At 47.1% G+C, this 24,710-nt stretch overlaps 2 protein-coding genes and 1 long non-coding RNA gene across 3 annotated transcripts; 2 read left to right on the forward strand and 1 right to left on the reverse strand.

The window, feature by feature from the left end:
* Nucleotides 1-7,583: 7,583 nt before the first annotated feature.
* On the forward strand, nucleotides 7,584-9,138 carry LOC100352648 (putative N-acetyltransferase 8B). Its single transcript, XM_017340665.3, is given in 3 exon segments — nucleotides 7,584-7,735; nucleotides 8,296-8,861; nucleotides 8,864-9,138. Coding segments are annotated over 2 exon segments (729 nt in total). The 5' UTR covers nucleotides 7,584-7,735; nucleotides 8,296-8,365; the 3' UTR covers nucleotides 9,097-9,138.
* Nucleotides 9,139-13,974: 4,836 nt separating this feature from the next.
* On the reverse strand, nucleotides 13,975-17,677 carry LOC138848586 (uncharacterized). Its single transcript, XR_011386526.1, has 2 exons — nucleotides 17,545-17,677; nucleotides 13,975-16,995 (listed from the first exon to the last, which is right to left on the reverse strand). It is a non-coding gene; the product is annotated as an uncharacterized lncRNA (long non-coding RNA).
* A 66-nt stretch (nucleotides 17,678-17,743) lies between these two features.
* LOC138848581 (putative N-acetyltransferase 8B) lies at nucleotides 17,744-18,517 on the forward strand. The gene has a single exon (XM_070068919.1). It carries the CDS (start codon nucleotides 17,744-17,746, stop codon nucleotides 18,473-18,475), a length of 732 nt encoding a protein of 243 aa, XP_069925020.1. The 3' UTR covers nucleotides 18,476-18,517.
* The last annotated feature ends 6,193 nt before the right edge of the window (nucleotides 18,518-24,710 follow it).

Consider the following 24,710-nt stretch of genomic DNA (forward strand, 5'->3'; position numbering starts at 1 on the left):
ATTTGTAAATTTTCTAATATTCTTATTGTTCACTTCTAGTCTTATTCCTTTGTTGTCTGAGAAGATACATGGCATGATTTTTTTTCTTATAAAAAGTTTACTTTTATTTATTTGAAGGGCAAAGAGACAGAGGCAGAGAAAGATCTTTCATCTGCTGGTTCCTTCCCCCAGAAGCCAGCATCAGCTAAGACTGGGCCAGGCTGAAACCCGGAGCCAGAAATTCAGTCCTGGTTTCCCACGTGGGTGGCAAAAACCCACACACTCAGGCCACGATATCCTGCCTCCCAGGCATGTTTGCAGGAAGTCGGATTGGAAGCAGAGGCAGCACTTGATCCCAGGCCCTGTCATAGGATGTGGGCATCCGAAGTGGCAGCTCAGGCTGCTGTGCCATGATGCCTGACTCTCTTTTAACTCCATTTTTCCCACCAACATTTGAGACTCTCTTAGACAATTTTTAATTCTTATAGGTGAGAAGAAATTCACATAAGTACGCAAAAGTTTGAAGCTGATGTGGACATTTTCTTCTGGACATCAAGGTATCACTAGTGTCAATTAATGTTTGCAGTTTGAGAAGAATGAATTCATGACTTGATCTTTCGCCAAAACCACAGGCAAAGCAAACCCTCCCATCTGTTTGAGAGTGAATCCAAGTTTTGTTTAGTGTTAGTAGTATTCTTAGTGTTTCCTTTTTTTTTTAACTTTTATTTAATGAATATAAATTTCCAGGCCGGCGCCATGGCTCACTAGGCTAATCCTCCACCTAGCAGCGCCGGCACACCGGGTTCTAGTCCCGGTTGGGGCGCCAGATTCTGTCCCGGTTGCCCCTCTTCCAGGCCAGCTCTCTGCTGTGGCCAGGGAGTGCAGTGGAGGATGGCCCAGGTGCTTGGGCCCTGCACCCCATGGGAGACCAGGAGAAGCACCTGGCTCCTGGCTCCTGCCATCGGATCAGCGCGGTGCGCCGGCCGCAGCGCGCCAGCCATGGCGGCCATTGGAGGGTGAACCAATGGCAAAGGAAGACCTTTCTCTCTGTCTCTCTCTCTCACTGTCCACTCTGCCTGTCAAAAAATAAAAAATAAATAAATAAAATAAAATAAAATAAATTTCCAAAGTACAGCTTATGGATTACAATGGCTCCCCCCCCATAACTTCCCTCCCACCCACAACCCTCCCCTTTCCCACTCCCTCTCCCTCTCCCCTTCCATTCACATCAAGATTCATTTTCTTTCTTTTCTTTTTTTCTTTTTTTTTGACAGGCAGAGTGGACAGTGAGAGAGAGATAGAGACAGAGAGAAAGGTCTTCCTTTGCCGTTGGTTCACCCTCCAACGGCCCCCACGGCCGGCGCGCTGCGGCCGGCGCACCGCGCTGATCCGATGGCAGGAGCCAGGTATTTATCCTGGTCTCCCATGGGGTGCAGGGCCCAAGCACTTGGGCCATCCTCCACTGCACTTCCCTGGTCACAGCAGAGAGCTGGCCTGGAAGAGGAGCAACCGGGACAGAATCCGGTGTCCCGACCGGACTAGAACCCGGTGTGCCGGCGCCGCAAGGTGGAGGATTAGTCTAGTGAGCCGCAGCGCCAGCAAGATTCATTTTCAATTCTCTTTATATACAGAAGATCGGTTTAGCATATATTAAGTAAAGATTTCAACAGTTTGCACCCACATAGAAACACAAAGTGAAAAATACTGTTTGAGTACTAGTTATAGCATTAAATCACAATGTACAGCACATTAAGGACAGAGATCCTACATGAGGAATAAGTGCTCAGTGACTCCTGTTGTTGACTTAACAAATTGACACTCTTGTTTATGGCATCAGTAATCACCCTAGGCTCTTGTCATGAGTTGCCAAGGCTATGGAAGCCTTTTGAGTTCACCGACTCTGATCATATTTAGACAAGGTCGTAGTCAGAGTGGAAGTTCTCTCCTCCCTTCAGAGAAAGGTACCTCCTTCTTTGATGACCTGTTCTTTCCATTGGGAGATCTTTCATTTAGGGGTTGTTTTTTTTTGTTGTTGTTGTTGTTGTTTTTTGCTAGAGTGTCTTGGCTTTCCACATGGCATGATTTCTATTTATTTTTTAACTTACTGAGACTTGACTTATGAACTATGATTGATCTATCCTAGAAAATACACTGATAAGAATATATTCTGTTAACTGTTAGGTGAAATGTTTTATAAATGTCAATTAGGCTCATTTGATCTCTAATATGGTTCAACTCTGATGATGGTTTTCTATCTGGATAATCTGTTCACTCACTAATGACAATGGGGTTGCCTTCATTATTACTGTACTGAAGTCTAGCTGTCCCGTTATGTCTAATAACATCTGCTTTACAGATCTGGGTGTGTTTGTGTTAGGTGCATATTTATTTATGACTGTTAGACATTATGAAATCAATCCTCTAACCAACATATACCATCCTTTTTTTGGTCTATTTTTACAGTCTTTTACTTAAATTCTGTTTCACTTGATATAAGTATAGCTAGCTACTCCTGCCTGTTTGGGGCTTCCATTTGTGTGATATATGTTTTTGCAATTCTCCACTTTTGTCTGTGCATATCTTTAACTGTGAAGTGCATTTCTTGTAGGCAGCAAATAGCCATGTCTTGCTTTTTCATCCATTCACTCAACTTGTATCCTTCAACTGGGGAAGTTAATGCATTTACATTCAAGGTTGATATGGATAGATAAGAACTGCCTGCTTTCATTTTGTCAATTGTTTCTGCTGTTGGTGAATTTGCACTGTTGTGTGTTTCCATGATGGTTACTTCTAATGTAGGACTCCTTTCAGGATTTTTTTAATAAGATTTATTTATTTATTTGAAAGTCAGAGTTACACTAAAAGAGAAGGAGAGGCAGAGAAAGAAAGAGAGAGATCTTCTATCTGCTGGTTCACTCCCCAATTGGCTACAACGGTCAAGCTATGCCGATCTGAAGCCAGGAGCCAGGAATTTCTTCCAGGTCTCCCATTTGGGTGCAGGGGGCCCAAGGACTTGGGCCATCTTTTACTGCTTTCCCAGACCATAGCAGAGAGCTGGATTGGAAGTTGAGTAGCCAGGTCTTGAACCGGTGCCCGAATGGGATGCCGGTGCTGCAGGCAGCAGCTTTACCCGCTACGCCACAGCACCAGCCCCTCAGGTTTTCTTATAGGACTGGTCCGGTGAGAATTCTCTTGGCTGTTGCTTGTCTTCTCCTTTACTTCACTGGATATAATACTGAAGGTTGGAAGCCTTTTCCCTTCTAGGCTTTGGATAGATTCCAACTCTCTTGTGATCATAGGGTTTCTGATGAGAAGTCTTTGTTAGTCCACTGGGTTTTACTTTATACGTACCTTGATTTTTATGTCACTTCCTTTAGGATCTTCTGCTTGTCTTTACCTTTAGAAAATCTGGTTAAAGTATGCCGTGGAGAATTCTTCTATGGTGTAGCTTCCTTTGAGCTTCCAGGATCTGCATGTTCAGATCCGTTTCAAGATATGAACATTTCCCACTATTGTTTCATTCAGTGGGTTCTCAATGTCTTTTTCCTTCTCTTCTCCTTTAGGTATCCTTATACTATGAATATTTTTCAATTAATGGTATCCCAAATGTCTCATAGGCTTTCTCCATTATTTTTAATTTTTTTATTTTTCTCTAATTTGGTTATTTCAAAGCCTTGTCCTCAAGATCAAAAATTCTTTCCTCCACTTGATCCATTCTGTTGTTGAAGCTCTCAATTGCATTTTTTTTTAATTAGTTGACCTTTTCAGTTCCAAGATGTCTATTTGTTTTTAAAAGATTTATTTATTTGAAAAAGCAGAGTTAAACAGAGAGAAGGAGAGGCAGAGAGACAGAGGGAGGGAGAGGGAAAGATGGGGGGGGCAGACAGATGCATTGGGGAGGGGGAGAGGAGAGAGAGAGAGGGAAAAAGAGCGGGAGAGAGGGAGAAGGGAGGATTGATTCTATCTGCATCACTCCCCAGATGGCCACCACAGCTGGGGCTGCGCCAGGCCAGAGGCAGGAGCCAGGAACCTCCTATTGGTCTCCTACATGGGTGGCAGAAGCCCAAATCTTGAGCCATCTTCTGTTGATTTTCCCAAGCCATTAGCATGGAGCTGGATCTGAAGTGGCGCAGGCAGGACGTGAATTGGTTCCATATGTGATAACAGCATCACAGGTGGTGGCTTTTACCCACTATGCCACAATGCTGGCCCCCAAAAAACTCCATATTTTTAAACAATTATTACCATTTCTTGGATGAATTTATCCTTCAGATTATGTATTGTTTTTCTCATTTCTTCAAACTCTACCCTGTTGTATCTCATTGAATATTCTTAATATGATTTTTTGAATTTTTTCTCAGGCATTACAAAGATTTCTTCAAATCAGAAATATTTCAGTGGAACTACTTTTTTTTTTTAAGATTTATTTTTTTGAAAGCAGTTATGGGAGAGAAGGAATCAATTTTCAAGCCACTGGTTCACTCTGCAAAAGGCTGCAACAGTCAGGGATAAGCCAGGCTGAAGACAGGAGCCTGGAACTCCAGGCAGGTCACCCAAGTCGGTGCCCTCCCAGGTGCATTAACAGGGAGCTGGATCAGAAATGGAGCATCTGGGATTTGAACCAATGCCCACATGTGATGCCAGTGTCACAGGCAGTGGCTTGACCCGCAATGACGGCCCCTACTGTGTCCTTGGGAGGTGCCATGCTTCCTTGCTTCTTCATGACTCCTATGTTCCTCTGTTGAGGTCTGTGCATTCAGTGTTATGGTTCCTTCTTTACAAGGTCAGTATCATCGGGAAACGCTTTTCTTGTTGTGTACATAGATTGCAGGGTATCACTTGGGTTGTCTGACTTTTGTTCTGGGTGAGCCCAGAGATGTAACCTCTGAGCAAGTTCTTAGCTGTAACCCATGTCAGCAGAGTGCCAGTTTTCTGGTCTGCAGCCGTAGTATGACTTTAAAGTGGATGTGGGCTTCCTGCAGTGTGTATCTTCACTAACCCATAGAGCAGGATCCTAATCACACTAAGGTTTCTGATGGCTGAAGCCAGACTCCTGGAGCTGTGTGAAATAGAAGGAGCTGTTCCCTCATTCTGCCATGAATATCCAGTAATATTGGGGCTTGTGGCACCAACAGCCATGGCCCCTGGAGTGTGTGATGTGCATGGGGCCTTCCCCAGGTCCTGCTTGGTGGGTGTGACTAATGCTGAAGTTTGCAGCACCTAAAACCCTAGTGCCACCACACTGAGATGTGATGGGGGCCTTGCACCAGTCATAGGATGGTCACAAGTGGTGAGAACTGGGGATTGTGCACAGGCAGGAATGGGTCTGGAGCAGAAGAAGAAAGGCACCATCTTCCCTGGGTCTTACAAAGCAGATTCTGGTGACTATGAGGAATACAGTCTGAACAGTCCCAGTCCTGGAACTATAGGGAGGCAGTGGGGCCTCACCCAGGTCTCCTAAGGTGAGAATCAGTTATGCCTGGGAATATGGACTGGCAGCTACCAGCCAGAAGCAAAGGAGAGCAGATGCAGCTCTGCAGATACCAGAGGTGAGTGCGAGTCACCCCAGGGTAGCAGCATCCACAGCAACAGTCACTGAGCTGCCAGCACAGAAGGACCCACCTCCAGTTCCCACAGTGCACGCAAGGACCACTTCCTGGCCACCCAGACGTGCGCGCTAAGAGACACTAAGTGAGGCGGCCTCGGGCTGGTCCTTGGAGATGGAGGCATTTATGGGCTGTGGCTGGCGTGGTGCCCCAAGAAGCCAAAGGGAAACGCCCGAGACCCCCGCCGCCCTCCACAGGGCGAGTTTGTGCTGTCCTGGACTCCTGGGGTCCCGCGCTTTCCACTCACCTTCCCAGCAAGATGGCGGCCGGGCCTGGCGCTGGCGCGCAAGCTGCAGGGGCTTTCTGCTCTGGCGCTGGCGGTCCAGTCTGTGCTGTCGGGGGTTCTCGTGGCTTCGCTCCTGACGTTTGCCCTCAGTCTGTCTCCTGGAACTCGATTCTTCCTTGTGTTCTGGCGTTTTTCTGTGGCTGAGGTGAGTGAAGGGCCTCTCTAGTCGGCCATCCTGTTAAAAAAAAAAAAAAAAAAAAAAGATTGCCCATGGCTGTGAGCGTTGGATCCCTGCAGGTTAATTTAGCCAGGCTTTCACCAGCACCTGCAGCCTGGAGCTCTGTTTCTCAGGCCTCCTGGCTCAACTTTGCATAACTTTGAAATATTTTAGGGCACTGCTGAGATATGCTATAAACATGTGACAAACACCCAGGGACTCATCACCACTTAGGTGGTGGTTAAATTTCACTTTGAGGCCTCCTCAGAGGCCAAAGATCAGGGTCGACAGCCTCTACCCTCTGGCCCAGCCCCTGCTGTTGCCTGCCAGTGTTGGTGTCCACAAAACAGTCTTGATTTTATCTTTTGCCATTTCTTTCTTCTTCTGTTTTTTTTTTGTTTTTGTTTTTGTTTTGTTTTGTTTTGATTTATTTATTTGAAAGTCAGAGTCACACACAGAGAGAAGGAGAGACAGAGAGCAAGAGAGAGATCTTCCATCTGCTGTTTCAGTCCTAAAGAGGCTACAACAACCAGGGCTGGGCTAGGCTGAAGCCAGGAGCCAAGAGTTTCATCTGGGTCTCCCACGTGGGTGCAGCATCCTTAGGGCTTGGCCACCTTTGCTGCTTTCCCAGATGCATTAGCAAGGGAGTTGGATCAGAAGTGGAGCAGTGGGGACTTTTCACACAGCAGGCTTCAGCTTTTTCTTCTGCACCACAGGTCTGGCCCCATATCCCCTGCCATTTCTTCCCCAAAAGGCACCCCCATGAGGTGAAGTTGTTACAATCTTGGCTGCCTCTGAGAATCAGCCACCACTCTGGCCCATCTGCTCACCCAGAAGTATCCTCTGTGAAGAGAAGAAAAATAATCCCAGTCAAGCAGGGAAGCTCTGTGATGCACAGGTGTCCAGGAAAGCAATGTCCACAACAACTTGGAGTCAAGAGCCACTGTGCTTGGACATACTAGGCTGCATGCCAGAGTTCATTGCTTGGTAATCAGGGGAAAATCAAGTTCAGTTCCCACTACACTCCCTGACCAGCCTCACTTGTGCAGTGAGCAACCTGCATACTGGTACCTGGGGGCACTTGTGTCACTTGGATACTGCACTTGCCTGCACGGTTACCTGCTTTAATTCCTGCCTCCTGATGTCCATTCTCCATATTAAGCCAGAGGGGTACCTTCACACACATACAGTACACACCTACACACGCACACATGCACATACAGGTGTGCATGCATACCACATCTTACCCATTTCAGTTCCCAACTAAAAAAGTATTCGGGGATTCCATTGCTCCTAGAATAGGCTTGGGTAGAGAGGGCACACACAGAAGGACCTTGTTGCTCGGCCAAGGGCATGAACACTGATCCCAGACCACAGAACGCAGGGCGAGTGCTGCAGTCCCCAGGCTCTTAGCAGGTGTGCACAGGGACCAAGGAGGGTCACAGGAAGAATGGCGGCCACCCTTCCCTAAGGGTGGGGAACCTGGGCTTCCCTGTCCTAAACCAAAAAAAAAAAAAAAAAAAAAAAAAAAAGTGACTAGACCTGGACTCACTGACCCTGAAGTTGATGATTATCAAACATCCAGGTGTCAGCCAATGAGGCGGCCACCCAGCAGAGGTGGGGCAGGCCCAGAACAGTCCCTCCTGGATGCCAGGGACAGGCTGAGGGTCTGAGGCCATGCTGCACACGCTCAGCTCTGGAGAGCAGGTGAGAGGCTGGGGAGGGGGACAAGGCTGGGGCTCTGAGTGTGGGGTGGAGTCCTGGGGCCCGTGCTGGTGGTTGGAGGCGATGTCCTCTCATTAGGCTAAACATGGACAAATCAGGGAGGAGCCTGTGCTGAAAGGGGTGCTTGGGACACAGGATTTCTGCAATCATGGGCTTGGAGGGGGCCACAGGGCATGGGGCACAGAGGCTGCTGCATGGTCCAGCCCAGTGTGGCCAGGAGATGACAGGGAAATGAGACATGACGGCGGAGGACACGGACTTCAAGTGTCCATGTGTTACATGTGCTAGTGCGTTAACTTCTCAGATCTTATTTTACCCTGTGGTACAGATGAGCCCGCTGCCTCACAGAGGTTGAGTGCCATGGCACAGGTCATGTGGCCAGCACACATGGACAGGCAGAATGAGGGCAGCACTCACAGAGGAGGTCTGCTCCTTCTTGGCTAAGGCATAATGGCACCCACCTGAGCAGGGACTCCCAGTACAAGGAGCCTGGGAGCACGGGCACTCATGGGAACTCACGTAGCTTCCTCTCTCTTCTCCAGGGCAGTAGCAGGAGTGCAGGGGCGCCCAGCTGTCACTCTGGACATCGACATTCAGACACAGACATCTCTCATGGCTTCTTATCACATCCGCAAATACCAGGAGAGAGACCGCAAAAGTGTCCTGGCCTTGTTCTCCCAGGGGATGGAGGAGCACATTCCCAGTGCTTTCCGCCACCTGCTGAGGCAGCCCCAAACCCTCCTGCTCTTACCTGGGGTCCCCCTCGTCCTCCTCTTTTTCTCTGGCTCCTGGCTCCTCGCACTGCTGGCCAGCCTTGCCGTCCTCGTGGTCCTGAGGCTTGCTGCCTCCTATCCCTGGAAGAAGTACGTGGCCCTGAGTCTGCAGTCAGACATGGCCGACATCACCAAATCCTACCTGCGAGGGAGTGGCTCCTGCTTCTGGGTGGCCAAGTCTGAGGGGCAGGTGGTGGGCATGGTGGGAGCTCTGCCCGTGCAGGATCCCACCTTGCGGGAGAAGCAGCTGCAGCTCTTCCATCTGTCTGTGGCATTGGAGCACCGGGATCAGGGGCTAGTGAAAGCACTGGTCAGGACGGTCATCCAGTTTGCCCGGGCCCGGGCTACAGCGAGGTCATGCTTGACACTACCACAGTGCAGACTGCTGCCCTGAGCCTCTACCAGGGCATGGGCTTTGAGATCAAGCACCAGTGCTACTTCCACGTGAGTGCGAGGCTGGTGGGTCTTTCTAGTGTTCGCTTAGTCTACCGCCTGCCTTCTTCTCAGGGAGGGGGCCTGTGTGGGAGCCAGGAGAGCATCGACCCTGCTGTGGTCACAAGCCCACCCTGATGTTTGAGTGCCATCAACAATAAAAGCTCTTTACTCTTGCAAGTATGAGTCCCACGTGTGTGGTGCTGGGAGGCATACGGGGCTGTGCTGCATTCATTCTACTTGGGGTGTTTCTGTTCCATTTCTCCTGTACCACAACAACTTTCTTTGAAAAATCAGCTGCCAAATGGTAAGATGTGCAGGCTTCAGCTCCTGGGTCTGCAGAGAGTAGCTGAAGCCGAGCTACGATGGTCCAGCCCCTGTCGTCTCAGATTGCCCAGATGTCCTGGGTTGGTGATGGACAGGGTGGCTGAGCACCATTGTGTCCACCAGACTGGCCTAGGCATGGTTTAAGAAAGTTTCAGTTTACTTTATAAATAAATAAATTGGCTAATGGTTCCAGCTGTCCCCTTTGCCAGCAAGGTTCTCTCTCCTCGCAAGACCACCCCAGTTGTGTGGCTCCTCCAGGGCTCAGCTGAGGGGCAGGGCTGCCTGAAGTGAGGACTTCTGAGCCGGGGGTTGCCCTTCCCCCTGTGCCCTGGTGGCCACTGCTGCTCACTCCTTTGGGACTCCCAATGTGGACCCCAAACCTGTGGCTGCACAGTGCGCCTAAGCGGGTTGCAAATCCTCAAGCACAGGAATCCTGGCCTTACCAAAGATCTGCCCTGAGCATTCTCCATGGGGTTCCTCCCCAACGCTGCAGGGAGGTGGAGTTGTCCTAGTCTCTGGAGGCGAGTCGGAAGCTGAGGTTACATCGCCTTCTGCTGGCACCACCAAGACGCATCTGAGTTCTAACAGCTATGGGGAGGGGCTAGCTCACCCTGAGCAGCCCCACTCAAGTCCTGGGCCAAGTCCATATTCAGTGCAGTGAGTGGAGTTTTCTTGAAGCTGAGGTGCTCAGTGAGTACATCTCTGTGATCCGGGCGGAGGACCACCACTGGTCCTGGTGGTGGATTAGGGGACCAAGGAGCTATACTGGACCCCCAGACAGAGGCATTTCATGTGGCAGCTAAGAGTTTGCGTCTTGAAGTCTGAGACCAAAATGTGCTCTTTCCAAGGAGGGGATCAGGAGCAGCGTGGGTTTGCTGGGGGTGTGTGTCAAGGGAATGGGAAGCAAGGGGTCCTTGAGGCCCCACCCTCTAGTTGGTAACAATGGCTGGGGCTGATAAAGGCGGCCATCACCCAGTGTTGTGACTGTACCAATTGCCACCAAATGAACCAGTGAGAATGGGTGTTTATGTTGGGTCAATTCCACCTCCAACAGGGAGCACAAGGAGGCATTTCTAGCACGCTGACACTCTGAGAGGTTAGAGACGATGGCGATGTGGAGGAGTTTCTTGGGGGACGGAGCTGCTGCTGTGCTGAGGGCAGTGGGAGCTGCCGAGTTTAACCCTGTCAACAGCAGTCTTGTGCCCTCTGCTCCCCAGCTCCTGGCCCAAGCGGGCCCCAGCCCAGGCCTCACCTCTTCTGCCTCCAAACTGGAGCATCTCAGACTCTCCTGGCCTCAGCGTCCCCCTGTGAGTAGGTGGGAGGTGATTGCTCTTTTGGTAAGACCAGTATTGGCATATGAAAATGCTACTGATTTTGTACGTTGATTTTGAGCCCTGTGACTTTACCGAATTAGTTTCTCAGTTCTAACAGCTTTCTGGTTGGGTAGAATGTCCAGTTTTTTCCATGTACAACATCATGCCACCTACAAACATCAATATTTTGATTTCCTCCTTTCCACTTTCGATGCCCTTTCTTTCTCTTCCAAAATTGCCCTTGCTACCACTTCCAATAGCTATCCAGTAACAGGTAAGAGTGCACCCCTCTGTCTTGTCCAGGCCATTCAGCACAATAATGGCTGCTGGTTTGTTTTATATAGCCTTTACAACGTTGAGGTGTGTTCCTTCTATACTTAGCTGTCACTTTTTTTTTCTTATCATGAAAGGACATTGAATCTTATCAGATGTTTTCTCTGCATCTAGGGAGACAATCATATGGTATTGTTCTTCATTCTGTTGAAGTGACTGAAGACATTTATTGATTTGCAAACGTTGAGCCACCCTTACAATCAGGGATAAATCGATCGTGATGTATGGTGCTCTTGACGTAGCAAGGATTTGGGTAGCTAATATTTTGTTGAGAATTTCTGCATCTATGTTCATTAAAGTTATCGGTCTGTAATTTTCTTTTTGTGTTGTGCCTTTGGTTTGGTTTTGATAGAGTGATGCTGGCCTCAAGATTTTGGCAGCGTTCCATCCTTTTCAATATTTTTTAATAGACTGAGGAGTATTGGAATTCATCCCTCTCAAAATGTTTTGTAGAATTCAGTTGTAAAGGGGCTGTGCTGTGGCGCAGCATGTTAAAGCCCCAGCCTGAAGCGCTGGCATCCCCTATGGTTGCCAGTTTGTGTCAATTTGTGTACTGGCTACTCCACTTCCGATCCAGCTCTCTGCTATGGCCTGGGAAAGCAGTACAGGATGGCCCAAGTCCTTGGGCCCCTGCACTGCATGGGAGACCCAGAAGATGCTCCTGGTTTCAGATCAGTTCATTTGGGTAGTGAACCAGTGGATGGAAGACTTTTCTCTCTCTGCCTCTACCTCTCTGTAACTCTGCCTTTCAAGTAAATAAAGAAATAAATCTTACAGGTCTCCCATCAATGAAAAGTCCAGGTTTGATGGCTTTAAAACTGAATTCTTTTTTTAAAAAAAAAGATTTATTCTATTTATTTGAAAGACACTTTTAAAAAAATCTTTAAATTAACCTTTTAAAAAATAAAGAATTCAGAGGCTTAGACCACTATGCCACAGTGCCAGCCCCAATGGGAGACTTTTAAATACTACTTTAATCTCATTACTTGTTATGAGTCTGTTTCTAATTTCATACCTTCTTGATTTAATATTGGTCAGGAATTTAGCCATTTCTTCAAGGTTTTATAATTTGTTAGCGTATAGTTAGTTGTTCATAACAGTTTCTTATGCTCTTTTGTATTTCTGCGTTATCAGTTATAGTGTCTCCTGTTTTACCTCTAAGTTCATTTTTTAAAAGGGATTGTTGATTCGTTTATTTACTTGACATAGAGGAAGAGAGAAACAGAGTTTCCATCCACTGGTTCACTCTGTCCAATGGCCATAATGGCTGTGGCTGGACCAGACCAAAGCTGGAAACTGGAACTTCATCTGGTCTCCCATAAGGATGGTAGGGGCCCAATCCCTTGAGCCAACTCCCACTGTGTTCCAGGTGCATTATCAGGGAGCTGGATCAGAAGTGGAGCAGCTGGGACTCAGGACCTGAACTGGCACTCTGATATACGATGCTGGCATCGCAGACAGTGATATCACATTGCACCACAGCATACTTCCCATCTCTAATTTTTTATTTGACTTCCATTTTTTTCTTTGTCAGTCTGCCTTAAGGTTGTCTATTTTGATTTATTATTTTTAAAAAATTTTTTCATTTTGTTGACCTTTTGTCTTATTTTTTGTTTCAATTTCATTTATTTCCTCTCTTATTCTTACTATTTCTTGCCTCCTGCTAATTTTGGAGTTTGGTTTGGTTTGTGTTTTTCTATGTCAATGAGATGTATCATTAGATAGTTTATTTTCCATGTGGGTGGCAGGTGGCCCAAATACTTGGACTATCTTCCCCAGCTTTCCCAAGCACTTTAGCAGGGAGCTGGATTGGAAGCAGAGCTGCTGGGACTCGGTCTGGTGATCTGACACGGGATGCTGGCATCCCAGATAAACACGGTGCCAGCATCTCCCACAATTTTGATAAGCTGTATTTTCATTTTCAGCTATTTCATGAAATTTTCAGTTTCCTTTTTAATTTCATCAGTGATCTACTGGTCATTCAACAACATGTTCAAGTTTCGTGTACTTGTCAATTTTCTATTATTATTATTATGATTGACTTCTAGTTTTTTCCTTTGTGGTCTGAGAAGACAACATGGTATGTTTCTATTTTTTAAATGTACTGAGACTTGATTTGTGGCCTACTATTGAATTATCCTAGAAAATGTTCATGTGCTGAGAAGAATGTGTATTCTGTACCTATTGGGTGAAATTTCTGTAAATGTCAGATCCATTTGATCTCTAATGTGGCTCCACTCTGATATTTCTTTGTTGGCTTTCTATCTGGATAATCTGTTCATTCATTAATGAGTGTTGAAGTCCCTCACTTATTGTACTGAAGTCCAGCTGTCTCTTTAGGCCTATAATATTTCCTTATGGATCCGGGTGGTTTTGAGTTCATGGATATTTATGATTATTGTATCTTATTCTGAATCAGCCCTCTAATCAATGTATAATGTCCTTTTAAACAGTTTTTTAATTCAATTCTGTTTCACCTGATATGAGTATAGCTACTCCTCCCTGTTTTGGCTTCCATTTGCATGGTATATCCTTTTCCAACTCTTTACTTTCAGTATATGCATATCTTTACAAGTGAAGAGCATTTCTGTAGGCAGCAAACAGCTACGTCTGTTTTTTCATTTCTCCTTTACTTCGGAAAGAGCTTCACTCGACACGATGTTCTTGGTGGGAGCCTTTCTCTATCGAGACTTTGGATATATCATCCCACTCTCGACTGCAAGAATTTTGATGAGAAGTCTATTGGGTTATATTTTACATAACTTGATTTTTTCTCTCACTTTCTTTAGGATTCTTTCCTGTCTTTACCTTCTTTTTAATTTTTTTTAACATTTATTTAATGAATATAAATTTCCAAAGTACGGCTTATGGATTACTATGGCTTCCCCCCCATAACGTCCCTCCCACCCGCATCCCTCCCCTTTCCCACTCCCTCTCCCCTTCCATTCACATGAGGATTCATTTTCGATTCTCTTTATATACAGAAGATCAGTTTAGCATACATTAAGTAAAGATTTCAACAGTTTGCTCCCACACAGAAACATAAAGTGAAAAATAATAGATGGTTTTTAAAATGATGATGAAATCAGATCAGACCTATTGTCATGTTTAATCCCAGTGAGAGTCAGTTGGGAATTGATAATTTCTTTTTTTTTTTTTTTTTTTTTTTTACAGAAGATCAGTTTAGTATACATTAAGTAAAGATTTCAACAGTTTTCACCCCCATAGAAACACAAAGTGAAATATACTGTTTGAGTACTCGTTATAGCATTAAGTCTCAATGTACAGCACATTAAGGACAGAGATCCTACATGAGGAGTAAGTGCACAGTGACTCCTGTTGTTGACTTCACAAATTGACACTCCTGTTTATGGCATCAGTAATCTCCCTATGCAGCAGTCATGAGTTTCCAAGGCTATGGAAGCCCCTTGAGTTCTCCGACTCTTATCTTGTTTAGACAAGGTCATAGTCAAAGTGGAGGTTCTCTCCTCCCTTCAGAGAAAGGTACCTCCTTCTTTGAAGACCTGTTCTTTCCACTGGGATCTCATTCACAGAGATCTTTCATTTAGTCTTTTTTTTTTTTTTTTTTTTTTTGCCAGAGTGTCTTGGCTTTCCATGCCTGAAATACTCTCATGGGCTTTTCAGCCAGATCGCAATGCCTTTAGGGCTGATTCTGAGGCCAGAGTGCTGTTTAGGACATCTGCCATTCTATGAGTCTGCTGAGTATCTCGCTTCCTATGTTGGGTCACTCTCCCCTTTATTTATTCTATCGGTTAGTATTAGCAGGTACTAGACTTGTTTATGTGCTCCCTTTGACTCTTAGTCCTTTCATTATGGTCAATTGTGAACTGAAATTGATCACTTGGACTAGTGAGATGGCATTGGTACATGCCACCTTGATGGGATTAAATTGGAGTCCTCTGGTATGTTTCTAACTCTACCATTTGGGGCAAGTCAGCTTGAGCATGTCCCAAATTGTACATCTCTTCCCTCTCTTATTCCCACTCTTATGTTTAACAGGGATCACATTTCAGTTAAATTTCAACACTTAAGAATAACTGTGTATTAATTACAGAATTAAACTAGTCATATTAAGTAGAACAGACAAAAAAAACTACTAAGAGGGATAATGTATTAAGTTGTTCATTAACAGTCAGGGCTATGCTGATCAAGTCACCGTTTCTCATAGTGTCGATTTCACTTCAACAGGTTTCCTTTTTGGTGTTCAGTCAGTTGTCACCGATCAGGGAGAACATATGGTATTTGTCCCAGGCTTTCACCAGCACCTGCAGCCTGGAGCTCTGTTTCTCAGGCCTCCTGGCTCAACTTTGCATAACTTTGAAATATTTTAGGGCACTGCTGAGATATGCTGAAAGCATGTGACAAACACCCAGGGACGCATCTCCACTTAGGTGGTGGTTAAATTTCACTTTGAGGCCTCCTCAGAGGCCAAAGATCAGGGTCGGCAGCCTCCACCTTCCAGCCCAGCCCCTGCTGCCGCCTTCCAGCTTTAATGTCCATAGGGCAATGTCAATTCTTGCAGAACTGGTCTCTCTTCATCTCCCTCTTGGGTGCTCTTGCCTCAAGCCTGGCTGTCATCTCTGACTCCTTCATAATCCTTGCTCCCATGAGACTAATTTTAATGCCTGTATGTATTTCAGCCTCAAAATACATCTTTATGAGGGACTGCCATGATCCTGTCTGCCTCTGAGGACCAGCTGCCACTCGGGCCCCTCTCCTCACCCTGAGGGCTCCTCTATGAACACAGGAAAAGTCACCCCACTCAAGCAGAGCAGCCCTTGGATGCATGGGTGACACGGCGAGCAATGTCTGCAACTATAGACTTAGAGCCATTGTGCTTGGACACACTCGGCTCTGTGTTGGAGCTCATTGATCGGGAATCAGGGCAAGTTCAGGTTAATTCCCAGCACCCTCTAGGTCAGCCTCACTTGTGCAGTGAGCAACCTGTGGTACCTGGGGGCACTTGTGTCACTTGGTGCTGCATTTTCCTGTGGGGATATCTGCTTCAAGTCCTTCTTCCTGCCATGATTCTCCACATACAGCCACAGACATACCTTTAAGCTCACACACGCACACAGAACACACACATATCCTTAGAACAAACACATGTGCACACATGCATATAGCCATCAACAGGAACATGCATAACATATTTTACTTATTTCAATTTCTAAGAGTATCCAGGGATTCTCATTACTCTGGGGATAGATCCACACTCAGCTGGACATGGGTCTTGCCTGGCAGATCCCTGCCCTCCTCTCCCCGAGAGGGGCCACATCAGCCATCATTCCCTACACGTCTTGTCTTAACACTGCCCCAGGGTCCTCAGCCTGAGAAGCTCCCCTCACTCTGCCTGCTCAGGCCCACTTTGTCCTGTGGTCATGGCATCATGTCTTGTCACACTCTCTTGGAGGATCTGGTGCCATCTGTCCCCAGCCTCCCAACCCTTGTCCCAGCTGTGAGGTATGCCCGCCTGACCCCAGACCCCAAAGTTTCTGAGAGCTCCCTAAGATGCTGGCCTGTCTGAGGTGTCCCAAGAGCTCACATGGCACCTGCCACAAGAGGCCTTGCTTGAATCATCCACTGTGCCCATGGCTACAGGCAGCCACAGAATAGGATGCTGATCTGTGAGGTTGGGCAGAATGGCAGGACTGGTGTGAGCTCATGGTTACAAGGGAAGCCCCCTTCTGTAGCTCAGCAGTTGAGTGGAGGAGGGAGTGTCCTGTCTGTGTCTGCCTGTCTCCTGCTTGTCAGCATTGCTGGCAGCAGTGACACCTGCAGCATAGGAGGGCACCGGGCACAACTGCTGATGAGGCAATGAAGGAGTGGACCTGGATGCAGGGTGCTGAGTGCAGGAACTGCGAAGGGTAGATTTTCCTGGAGCAGGGAAAGCTTGGGTAGGGAGAGAAGGACCCTGCTGCTCAGCCATCAAAGGAACACAGCGCCAGTGCTGCAGTCTCCAGGTGTGTACAGGGACAAAGGTGCCATTTCAACAAAGGCAGGAAAAATGGTGGCCAGCCTTCCCCAAGGAGTTTCTCCTTTCCTGGTGATGAAAAAAAAAAATTAGACTGGGGCTCCCTGAGCTGTCACAGCCCAGCACCTTGACCCTATGGTTGATGATTATCAAACATCCAGGTGTCAGCCAATGAGGCGGCCACCCAGCAGAGGTGGGGCAGGCCCAGAACAGTCCCTCCTGGATGCCAGGGACAGGCTGAGGGTCTGAGGCCATGCTGCACACGCTCAGCTCTGGAGAGCAGGTGAGAGGCTGGGGAGGGGGACAAGGCTGGGGCTCTGAGAGCAGGGTGGAGTCCTGGGGCCCGTGCTGGTGGTTGGAGGCGATGTCCTCTCATTAGGCTAAACATGGACAAATCAGGGAGGAGCCTGTGCTGAAAGGGGTGCTTGGGACACAGAATTTCTGCAATCATGGGCTTGGAGGGGGCCACAGGGCATGGGGCACAGAGGCTGCTGCACGGTCCAGCCCAGTGTGGCCAGGAGATGACAGGGAAATGAGACATGACGGCGGAGGACACGATTTCAAGTGTGCAAGTATTACATGTGCTAGCGCGTTAACTTCTCAGATCTTATTCTGTACCCTGTGGTACAGATGAGCCCGCTGCCTCACAGAGGTTGAGTGCCGTGGCCAAGGTCACATCGCCAGAACAGATGGTACAAGGATCCTGGGAGCACGGGACACTCACGTGGCTTCCTCTCTCTTCTCCAGGGCAGTAGCAGGAGTGCAGGGGCGCCCAGCTGTCACTCTGGACATCGACATTCAGACACAGACATCTCTCATGGCTTCTTATCACATCCGCAAATACCAGGAGAGAGACCGCAAAAGTGTCCTGGCCTTGTTCTCCCAGGGGATGGAGGAGCACATTCCCAGTGCTTTCCGCCACCTGCTGAGGCAGCCCCAAACCCTCCTGCTCTTACCTGGGGTCCCCCTCGTCCTCCTCTTTTTCTCTGGCTCCTGGCTCCTCGCTCTGCTGGCCAGCCTTGCCGTCCTCGTGGTCCTGAGGCTTGCTGCCTCCTATCCCTGGAAGAAGTACGTGGCCCTGAGTCTGCAGTCAGACATGGCCGACATCACCAAATCCTACCTGCGAGGGAGTGGCTCCTGCTTCTGGGTGGCCGAGTCTGAGGGGCAGGTGGTGGGCACGGTGGGAGCTCTGCCTGTGCAGGATCCCACCTTGCGGGAGAAGCAGCTGCAGCTCTTCCATCTGTCTGTGGCTTTGGAGCACCGGGGTCAGGGGCTAGCAAAAGCCCTGGTCAGGACGGTCATCCAGTTTGCCCGGGCCCGGGGCTACAGCGAGGTCATGCTTGACACTACCACAGTGCAGACTGCTGCCCTGAGCCTCTACCAGGGCATGGGCTTTGAGATCAAGCACCAGTGCTACTTCCACGTGAGTGCGAGGCTGGTGGGTCTTTCTAGTGTTCGCTTAGTCTACCGCCTGCCTTCTTCTCAGGGAGGGGGCCTGTGTGGGAGCCAGGAGAGCATCGACCCTGCTGTGGTCACAAGCCCACCCTGATGTTTGAGTGCCATCAACAATAAAAGCTCTTTACTCTTGCAAGTATGAGTCCCACGTGTGTGGTGCTGGGAGGCATACGGGGCTGTGCTGCATTCATTCTACTTGGGGTGTTTCTGTTCCATTTCTCCTGTACCACAACAACTTTCTTTGAAAAATCAGCTGCCAAATGGTAAGATGTGCAGGCTTCAGCTCCTGGGTCTGCAGAGAGTAGCTGAAGCCGAGCTACGATGGTCCAGCCCCTGTCGTCTCAGATTGCCCAGATGTCCTGGGTTGGTGATGGACAGGGTGGCTGAGCACCATTGTGTCCACCAGACTGGCCTAGGCATGGTTTAAGAAAGTTTCAGTTTACTTTATAAATAAATAAATTGGCTAATGGTTCCAGCTGTCCCCTTTGCCAGCAAGGTTCTCTCTCCTCGCAAGACCACCCCAGTTGTGTGGCTCCTCCAGGGCTCAGCTGAGGGGCAGGGCTGCCTGAAATGAGGACTTCTGAGCCGGGGGTTGCCCTTCCCCCTGTGCCCTGGTGGCCACTGCTGCTCACTCCTTTGGGACTCCCAATGTGGACCCCAAACCTGTGGCTGCACAGTGCGCCTAAGCGGGTTGCAAATCCTCAAGCACAGGAATCCTGGCCTTACCAAAGATCTGCCCTGAGCATTCTCCATGGGGTTCCTCCCCAACGCTGCAGGGAGGTGGAGTTGTCCTAGTCTCTGGAGGCGAGTCGGAAGCTGAGGTTACATCGCCCTCTGCTGGCACCACCAAGATGCATCTGAGTTCTAACAGCCATGGGGAGGGGCTAGTTCACCCTGAGCAGCCCCACTCAAGTCCTGGGCCAAGTCCATATTCAGTGCAGTGAGTGGAGTTTTCTTGAAGCTGAGGTGCTCAGTGAGTACATCTCTGTGATCCGGGCGGAGGACCACCACTGGTCCTGGTGGTGGATTAGGGGACCAAGGAGCTATACTGGACCCCCAGACAGAGGCATTTCATGTGGCAGCTAAGAGTTTGCGTCTTGAAGTCTGAGACCAAAATGTGCTCTTTCCAAGGAGGGGATCAGGAGCAGCGTGGGTTTGCTGGGGGTGTGTGTCAAGGGAATGGGAAGCAAGGGGTCCTTGAGGCCCCACCCTCTAGTTGGTAACAATGGCTGGGGCTGATAAAGGCGGCCATCACCCAGTGTTGTGACTGTACCAATTGCCACCAAATGAACCAGTGAGAATGGGTGTTTATGTTGGGTCAATTTCACCTCCAACAGGGAGCACAAGGAGGCATTTCTAGCGCGCTGACACTCTGAGAGGTTAGAGACGATGGCGATGTGGAGGAGTTTCACGGGGGACGGAGCTGCTGCTGTGCCGAGGGCAGTGGGAGCTGCAGAGTTTAACCCCAGCGTAAAAACTGTCAACAGCAGTCTTGTGCCCTCTGCTCCCCAGCTCCTGGCCCAAGCGGGCCCCAGCCCAGGCCTCACCTCTTCTGCCTCCAAACTGGAGCATCTCAGACTCTCCTGGCCTCAGCGTCCCCCTGTGAGTAGGTGGGAGGTGATTGCTCTTTTGGTAAGACCAGTATTGGCATATGAAAATGCTACTGATTTTGTACGTTGATTTTGAGCCCTGTGACTTTACCGAATTAGTTTCTCAGTTCTAACAGCTTTCTGGTTGGGTAGAATGTCCAGTTTTTTCCATGTACAACATCATGCCACCTACAAACATCAATATTTTGATTTCCTCCTTTCCACTTTCTTTTTTTTTTTTTTTTTTTTTTTGACAGGCAGAGTGGACAGTGAGAGAGAGAGAGACAGAGAGAGAAAGGTCTTCCTTTGCCGTTGGTTCACCCTCCAATGGCCGCCGCTGCAGCCGGCGCACCGCGCTGATCCTGGCAGGAGCCAGGAGCCAGGTGCTTTTCCTGGTCTCCCATGGGGTGCAGGGCCCAAGCACCTGGGCCATCCTCCACTGCACTCCCTGGCCATAGCAGAGAGCTGGCCTGGAAGAGGGGCAACCGGGACAGAATCCGGCGCCCCAACCGGGACTAGAACCCGGTGTGCCGGCGCCGCAAGGTGGAGGATTAGCCTATTGAGCCACGGCGCCGGCTCCTCCTTTCCACTTTCGATGCCCTTTCTTTCTCTTCCAAAATTGCCCTTGCTACCACTTCCAATAGCTATCCAGTAACAGGTAAGAGTGCACCCCTCTGTCTTGTCCAGGCCATTCAGCACAATAATGGCTGCTGGTTTGTTTTATATAGCCTTTACAACGTTGAGGTGTGTTCCTTCTATACTTAGCTGTCACTTTTTTTTTCTTATCATGAAAGGACATTGAATCTTATCAGATGTTTTCTCTGCATCTAGGGAGACAATCATATGGTATTGTTCTTCATTCTGTTGAAGTGACTGAAGACATTTATTGATTTGCAAACGTTGAGCCACCCTTACAATCAGGGATAAATCGATCGTGATGTATGGTGCTCTTGACGTAGCAAGGATTTGGGTAGCTAATATTTTGTTGAGAATTTCTGCATCTATGTTCATTAAAGTTATCGGTCTGTAATTTTCTTTTTGTGTTGTGCCTTTGGTTTGGTTTTGATAGAGTGATGCTGGCCTCAAGATTTTGGCAGCGTTCCATCCTTTTCAATATTTTTTAATAGACTGAGGAGTATTGGAATTCATCCCTCTCAAAATGTTTTGTAGAATTCAGTTGTAAAGGGGCTGGTGCTGTGGCGCAGCATGTTAAAGCCCCAGCCTGAAGCGCTGGCATCCCCTATGGTTGCCAGTTTGTGTCAATTTGTGTACTGGCTACTCCACTTCCGATCCAGCTCTCTGTTATGGCCTGGGAAAGCAGTACAGGATGGCCCAAGTCCTTGGGCCCCTGCACTGCATGGGAGACCCAGAAGATGCTCCTGGTTTCAGATCAGTTCATTTGGGTAGTGAACCAGTGGATGGAAGACTTTTCTCTCTCTCTGCCTCTACCTCTCTGTAACTCTGCCTTTCAAGTAAATAAAGAAATAAATCTTACAGGTCTCCCATCAATGAAAAGTCCAGGTTTGATGGCTTTAAAACTGAATTCTTTTTTTAAAAAAAAAGATTTATTCTATTTATTTGAAAGACACTTTTAAAAAAATCTTTAAATTAACCTTTTAAAAAATAAAGAATTCAGAGGCTTAGACCACTATGCCACAGTGCCAGCCCCGATGGGAGACTTTTAAATACTACTTTAATCTCATTACTTGTTATGAGTCTGTTTCTAATTTCATACCTTCTTGATTTAATATTGGTCAGAAATTTAGCCATTTCTTCAAGGTTTTATAATTTGTTAGTGTATAGTTAGTTGTTCATAATAGTTTCTTATGATCTTTTGTATTTCTGCAATATGTTATATTGCAGAATATATTGCAGTTATAGTGTCTCCTGTTTTACCTCTAAGTTCATTTTTTAAAAGGGATTGTTGATTCGTTTATTTACTTGACATAGAGGAAGAGAGAAACAGAGTTTCCATCCACTGGTTCACTCTGTCCAATGGCCATAATGGCTGTGGCTGGACCAGACCAAAGCTGGAAACTGGAACTTCATCTGGTCTCCCATAAGGATGGTAGGGGCCCAATCCCTTGAGCCAACTCCCACTGCGTTCCAGGTGCATTATCAGGGAGCTGGATCAGAAGTGGAGCAGCTGGGACTCAGGACCTGAACTGGCACTCTGATATACGATGCTGGCATCGCAGACAGTGATATCACATTGCACCACAGCATACTTCCACTTCCCATCTCTAATTTTTTATTTGACTTCCATTTTTTCCTTTGTCAGTCTGCCTTAAGGTTGTCTATTTTGATTTATTATTTTTAAAAAATTTTTTCATTTTGTTGACCTTTTGTCTTATTTTTTTGTTTCAATTTCATTTATTTCCTCTCTTATTCTTACTATTTCTTGCCTCCTGCTAATTTTGGAGTTTGGTTTGGTTTGTGTTTTTCTGTGTCAATGAGATGTATCATTAGATAGTTTATTTTCCATGTGGGTGGCAGGTGGCCCAAATACTTGGACTATCTTCCCCAGCTTTCCCAAGCACTTTAGCAGGGAGCTAGATTGGAAGCAGAGCTGCTGGGACTCAGTCTGGTGATCTGACACGGGATGCTGGCATCCCAGATAAAGATTTAACGTGCTGGGGCCGGCGCCGCGGCTCACTAGGCTAATCCTCCGCCTTGCAGCGCCGGCACACCGGGTTCTAGTCCCGGTCGGGGCGCCGGATTCTGTCCCGGTTGCCCCTCTTCCAGGCCAGCTCTCTGCTGTGGCCAGGGAGTGCAGTGGAGGATGGCCCAAGTGCTTGGGCTCTGCACTCCATTGACTCCAGGATAAGTACCTGGCTCCTGCCATTGGATCAGCGCGGTGTACTGGCCGCAGCACGCCGGCCACGGCAGCCATTGGAGGGTGAACCAATGGCAAAGGAAGACCTTTCTCTCTGTCTCTCTCTCTCACTGTCCACTCTGCCTGTCAAAAAAAAAAAAAAAAAAAAAAGATTTAACGTGCTACAACACAGTGCCAGCATCTCCCACAATTTTGATAAGCTGTATTTTCATTTTCAGCTATTTCATGAAATTTTCAGTTTCCTTTTTAATTTCATCAGTGATCTACTGGTCATTCAACAACATGTTCAAGTTTCGTGTACTTGTCAATTTTCTATTATTATTATTATGATTGACTTCTAGTTTTTTCCTTTGTGGTCTGAGAAGACAACATGGTATGTTTCTATTTTTTAAATGTACTGAGACTTGATTTGTGGCCTACTATTGAATTATCCTAGAAAATGTTCATGTGCTGAGAAGAATGTGTATTCTGTACCTATTGGGTGAAATTTCTGTAAATGTCAGATCCATTTGATCTCTAATGTGGCTCCACTCTGATATTTCTTTGTTGGCTTTCTATCTGGATAATCTGTTCATTCATTAATGAGTGTTGAAGTCCCTCACTTATTGTACTGAAGTCCAGCTGTCTCTTTAGGCCTATAATATTTCCTTATGGATCAGGGTGGTTTTGAGTTCATGGATATTTATGATTATTGTATCTCATTCTGAATCAGCCCTCTAATCAATGTATAATGTCCTTTTAAACAGTTTTTTAATTCAATTCTGTTTCACCTGATGTGAGTATAGCTACTCCTCCCTGTTTTGGCTTCCATTTGCATGGTATATCCTTTTCCAACTCTTTACTTTCAGTATATGCATATCTTTACAAGTGAAGAGCATTTCTGTAGGCAGCAAACAGCTACGTCTGTTTTTTCATTTCTCCTTTACTTCGGAAAGAGCTTCACTCGACACGATGTTCTTGGTGGGAGCCTTTCTCTATCGAGACTTTGGATATATCATCCCACTCTCGACTGCAAGAATTTTGATGAGAAGTCTATTGGATTATATTTTACATAACTTGATTTTTTCTCTCACTTTCTTTAGGCTTCTCTCTTTGTCTTTACCTTCTGAAACTCTGACTACAGTATGCTGTGGAGGTCTTCGTGCTTGTCTGGTTGAGGTACTCAGAGCTTCCAGGACCTGGATATTCATATCTCTTCCAAGACATGCAAAGTTTTCAACCATTATTTCGTTCAGCAGGTTCTCAGTGCCCTTTCCCTCCTTCTCCTTTAGGTACCTATGATACATGAATATTTACTCCCTTAATGGTATCCCAAAAGCCTCATAGGCCTCCTTCACTCTTTAAAATTATTTTCTCTTTATTTTTGTCAATTTGATTATTTCAAGGCCTTGTCCTCAAGATCAGAAATTCTTTCCTCCACTTCATCTATTTTGTTGCTGAAGCTCTCAATAGTGTGGTTTTATTTCATTAGTTGAAATTTTTCAGCTCCTCCTTGATAGGTGACAACTAACTGAGCACCAAAAAGGAAACCTGTTAAAGTGAAATGAACACTATGAGAAACGGTGACTTGATCAGCCCTCACCCTGACTGTTGATGAGCAGCTTAATATGTTATCCCTCTTAGTATTTTTTTTGTTTGTTCTACTTAATACTTTTGGTTGAATACTGTAATCAATACACAATTCTTCTTAAGTGCTGAAACTTAACTGAAAAGTGACTGCTGTTAAATATAAGAGTGGGAATAAGAGAGGGAAGATATGTGCAATTTGGGACATGCTCAAGCTGACTTACCTCAAACAGTAGAGTTAGAAACATACCAGGGGATTCGAATTCAATCCCATCGAGGTGGCATGTACCAATGCCATCTCACTAGTCCCAGTGATCAATTTCTGTTCACAATTGATA

Source organism: Oryctolagus cuniculus, chromosome 2 (genome assembly GCF_964237555.1).
Source record: "Oryctolagus cuniculus chromosome 2, mOryCun1.1, whole genome shotgun sequence".
Classification (NCBI taxonomy): Eukaryota; Metazoa; Chordata; class Mammalia; order Lagomorpha; family Leporidae; genus Oryctolagus; species Oryctolagus cuniculus.

Coding starts and splice junctions, on each gene's coding strand:
- LOC138848581 (XM_070068919.1), top strand. CDS start 17,744: ATGGCTTCTTATCACATCCGCAAATACCAGGAGAGAGACCGCAAAAGT.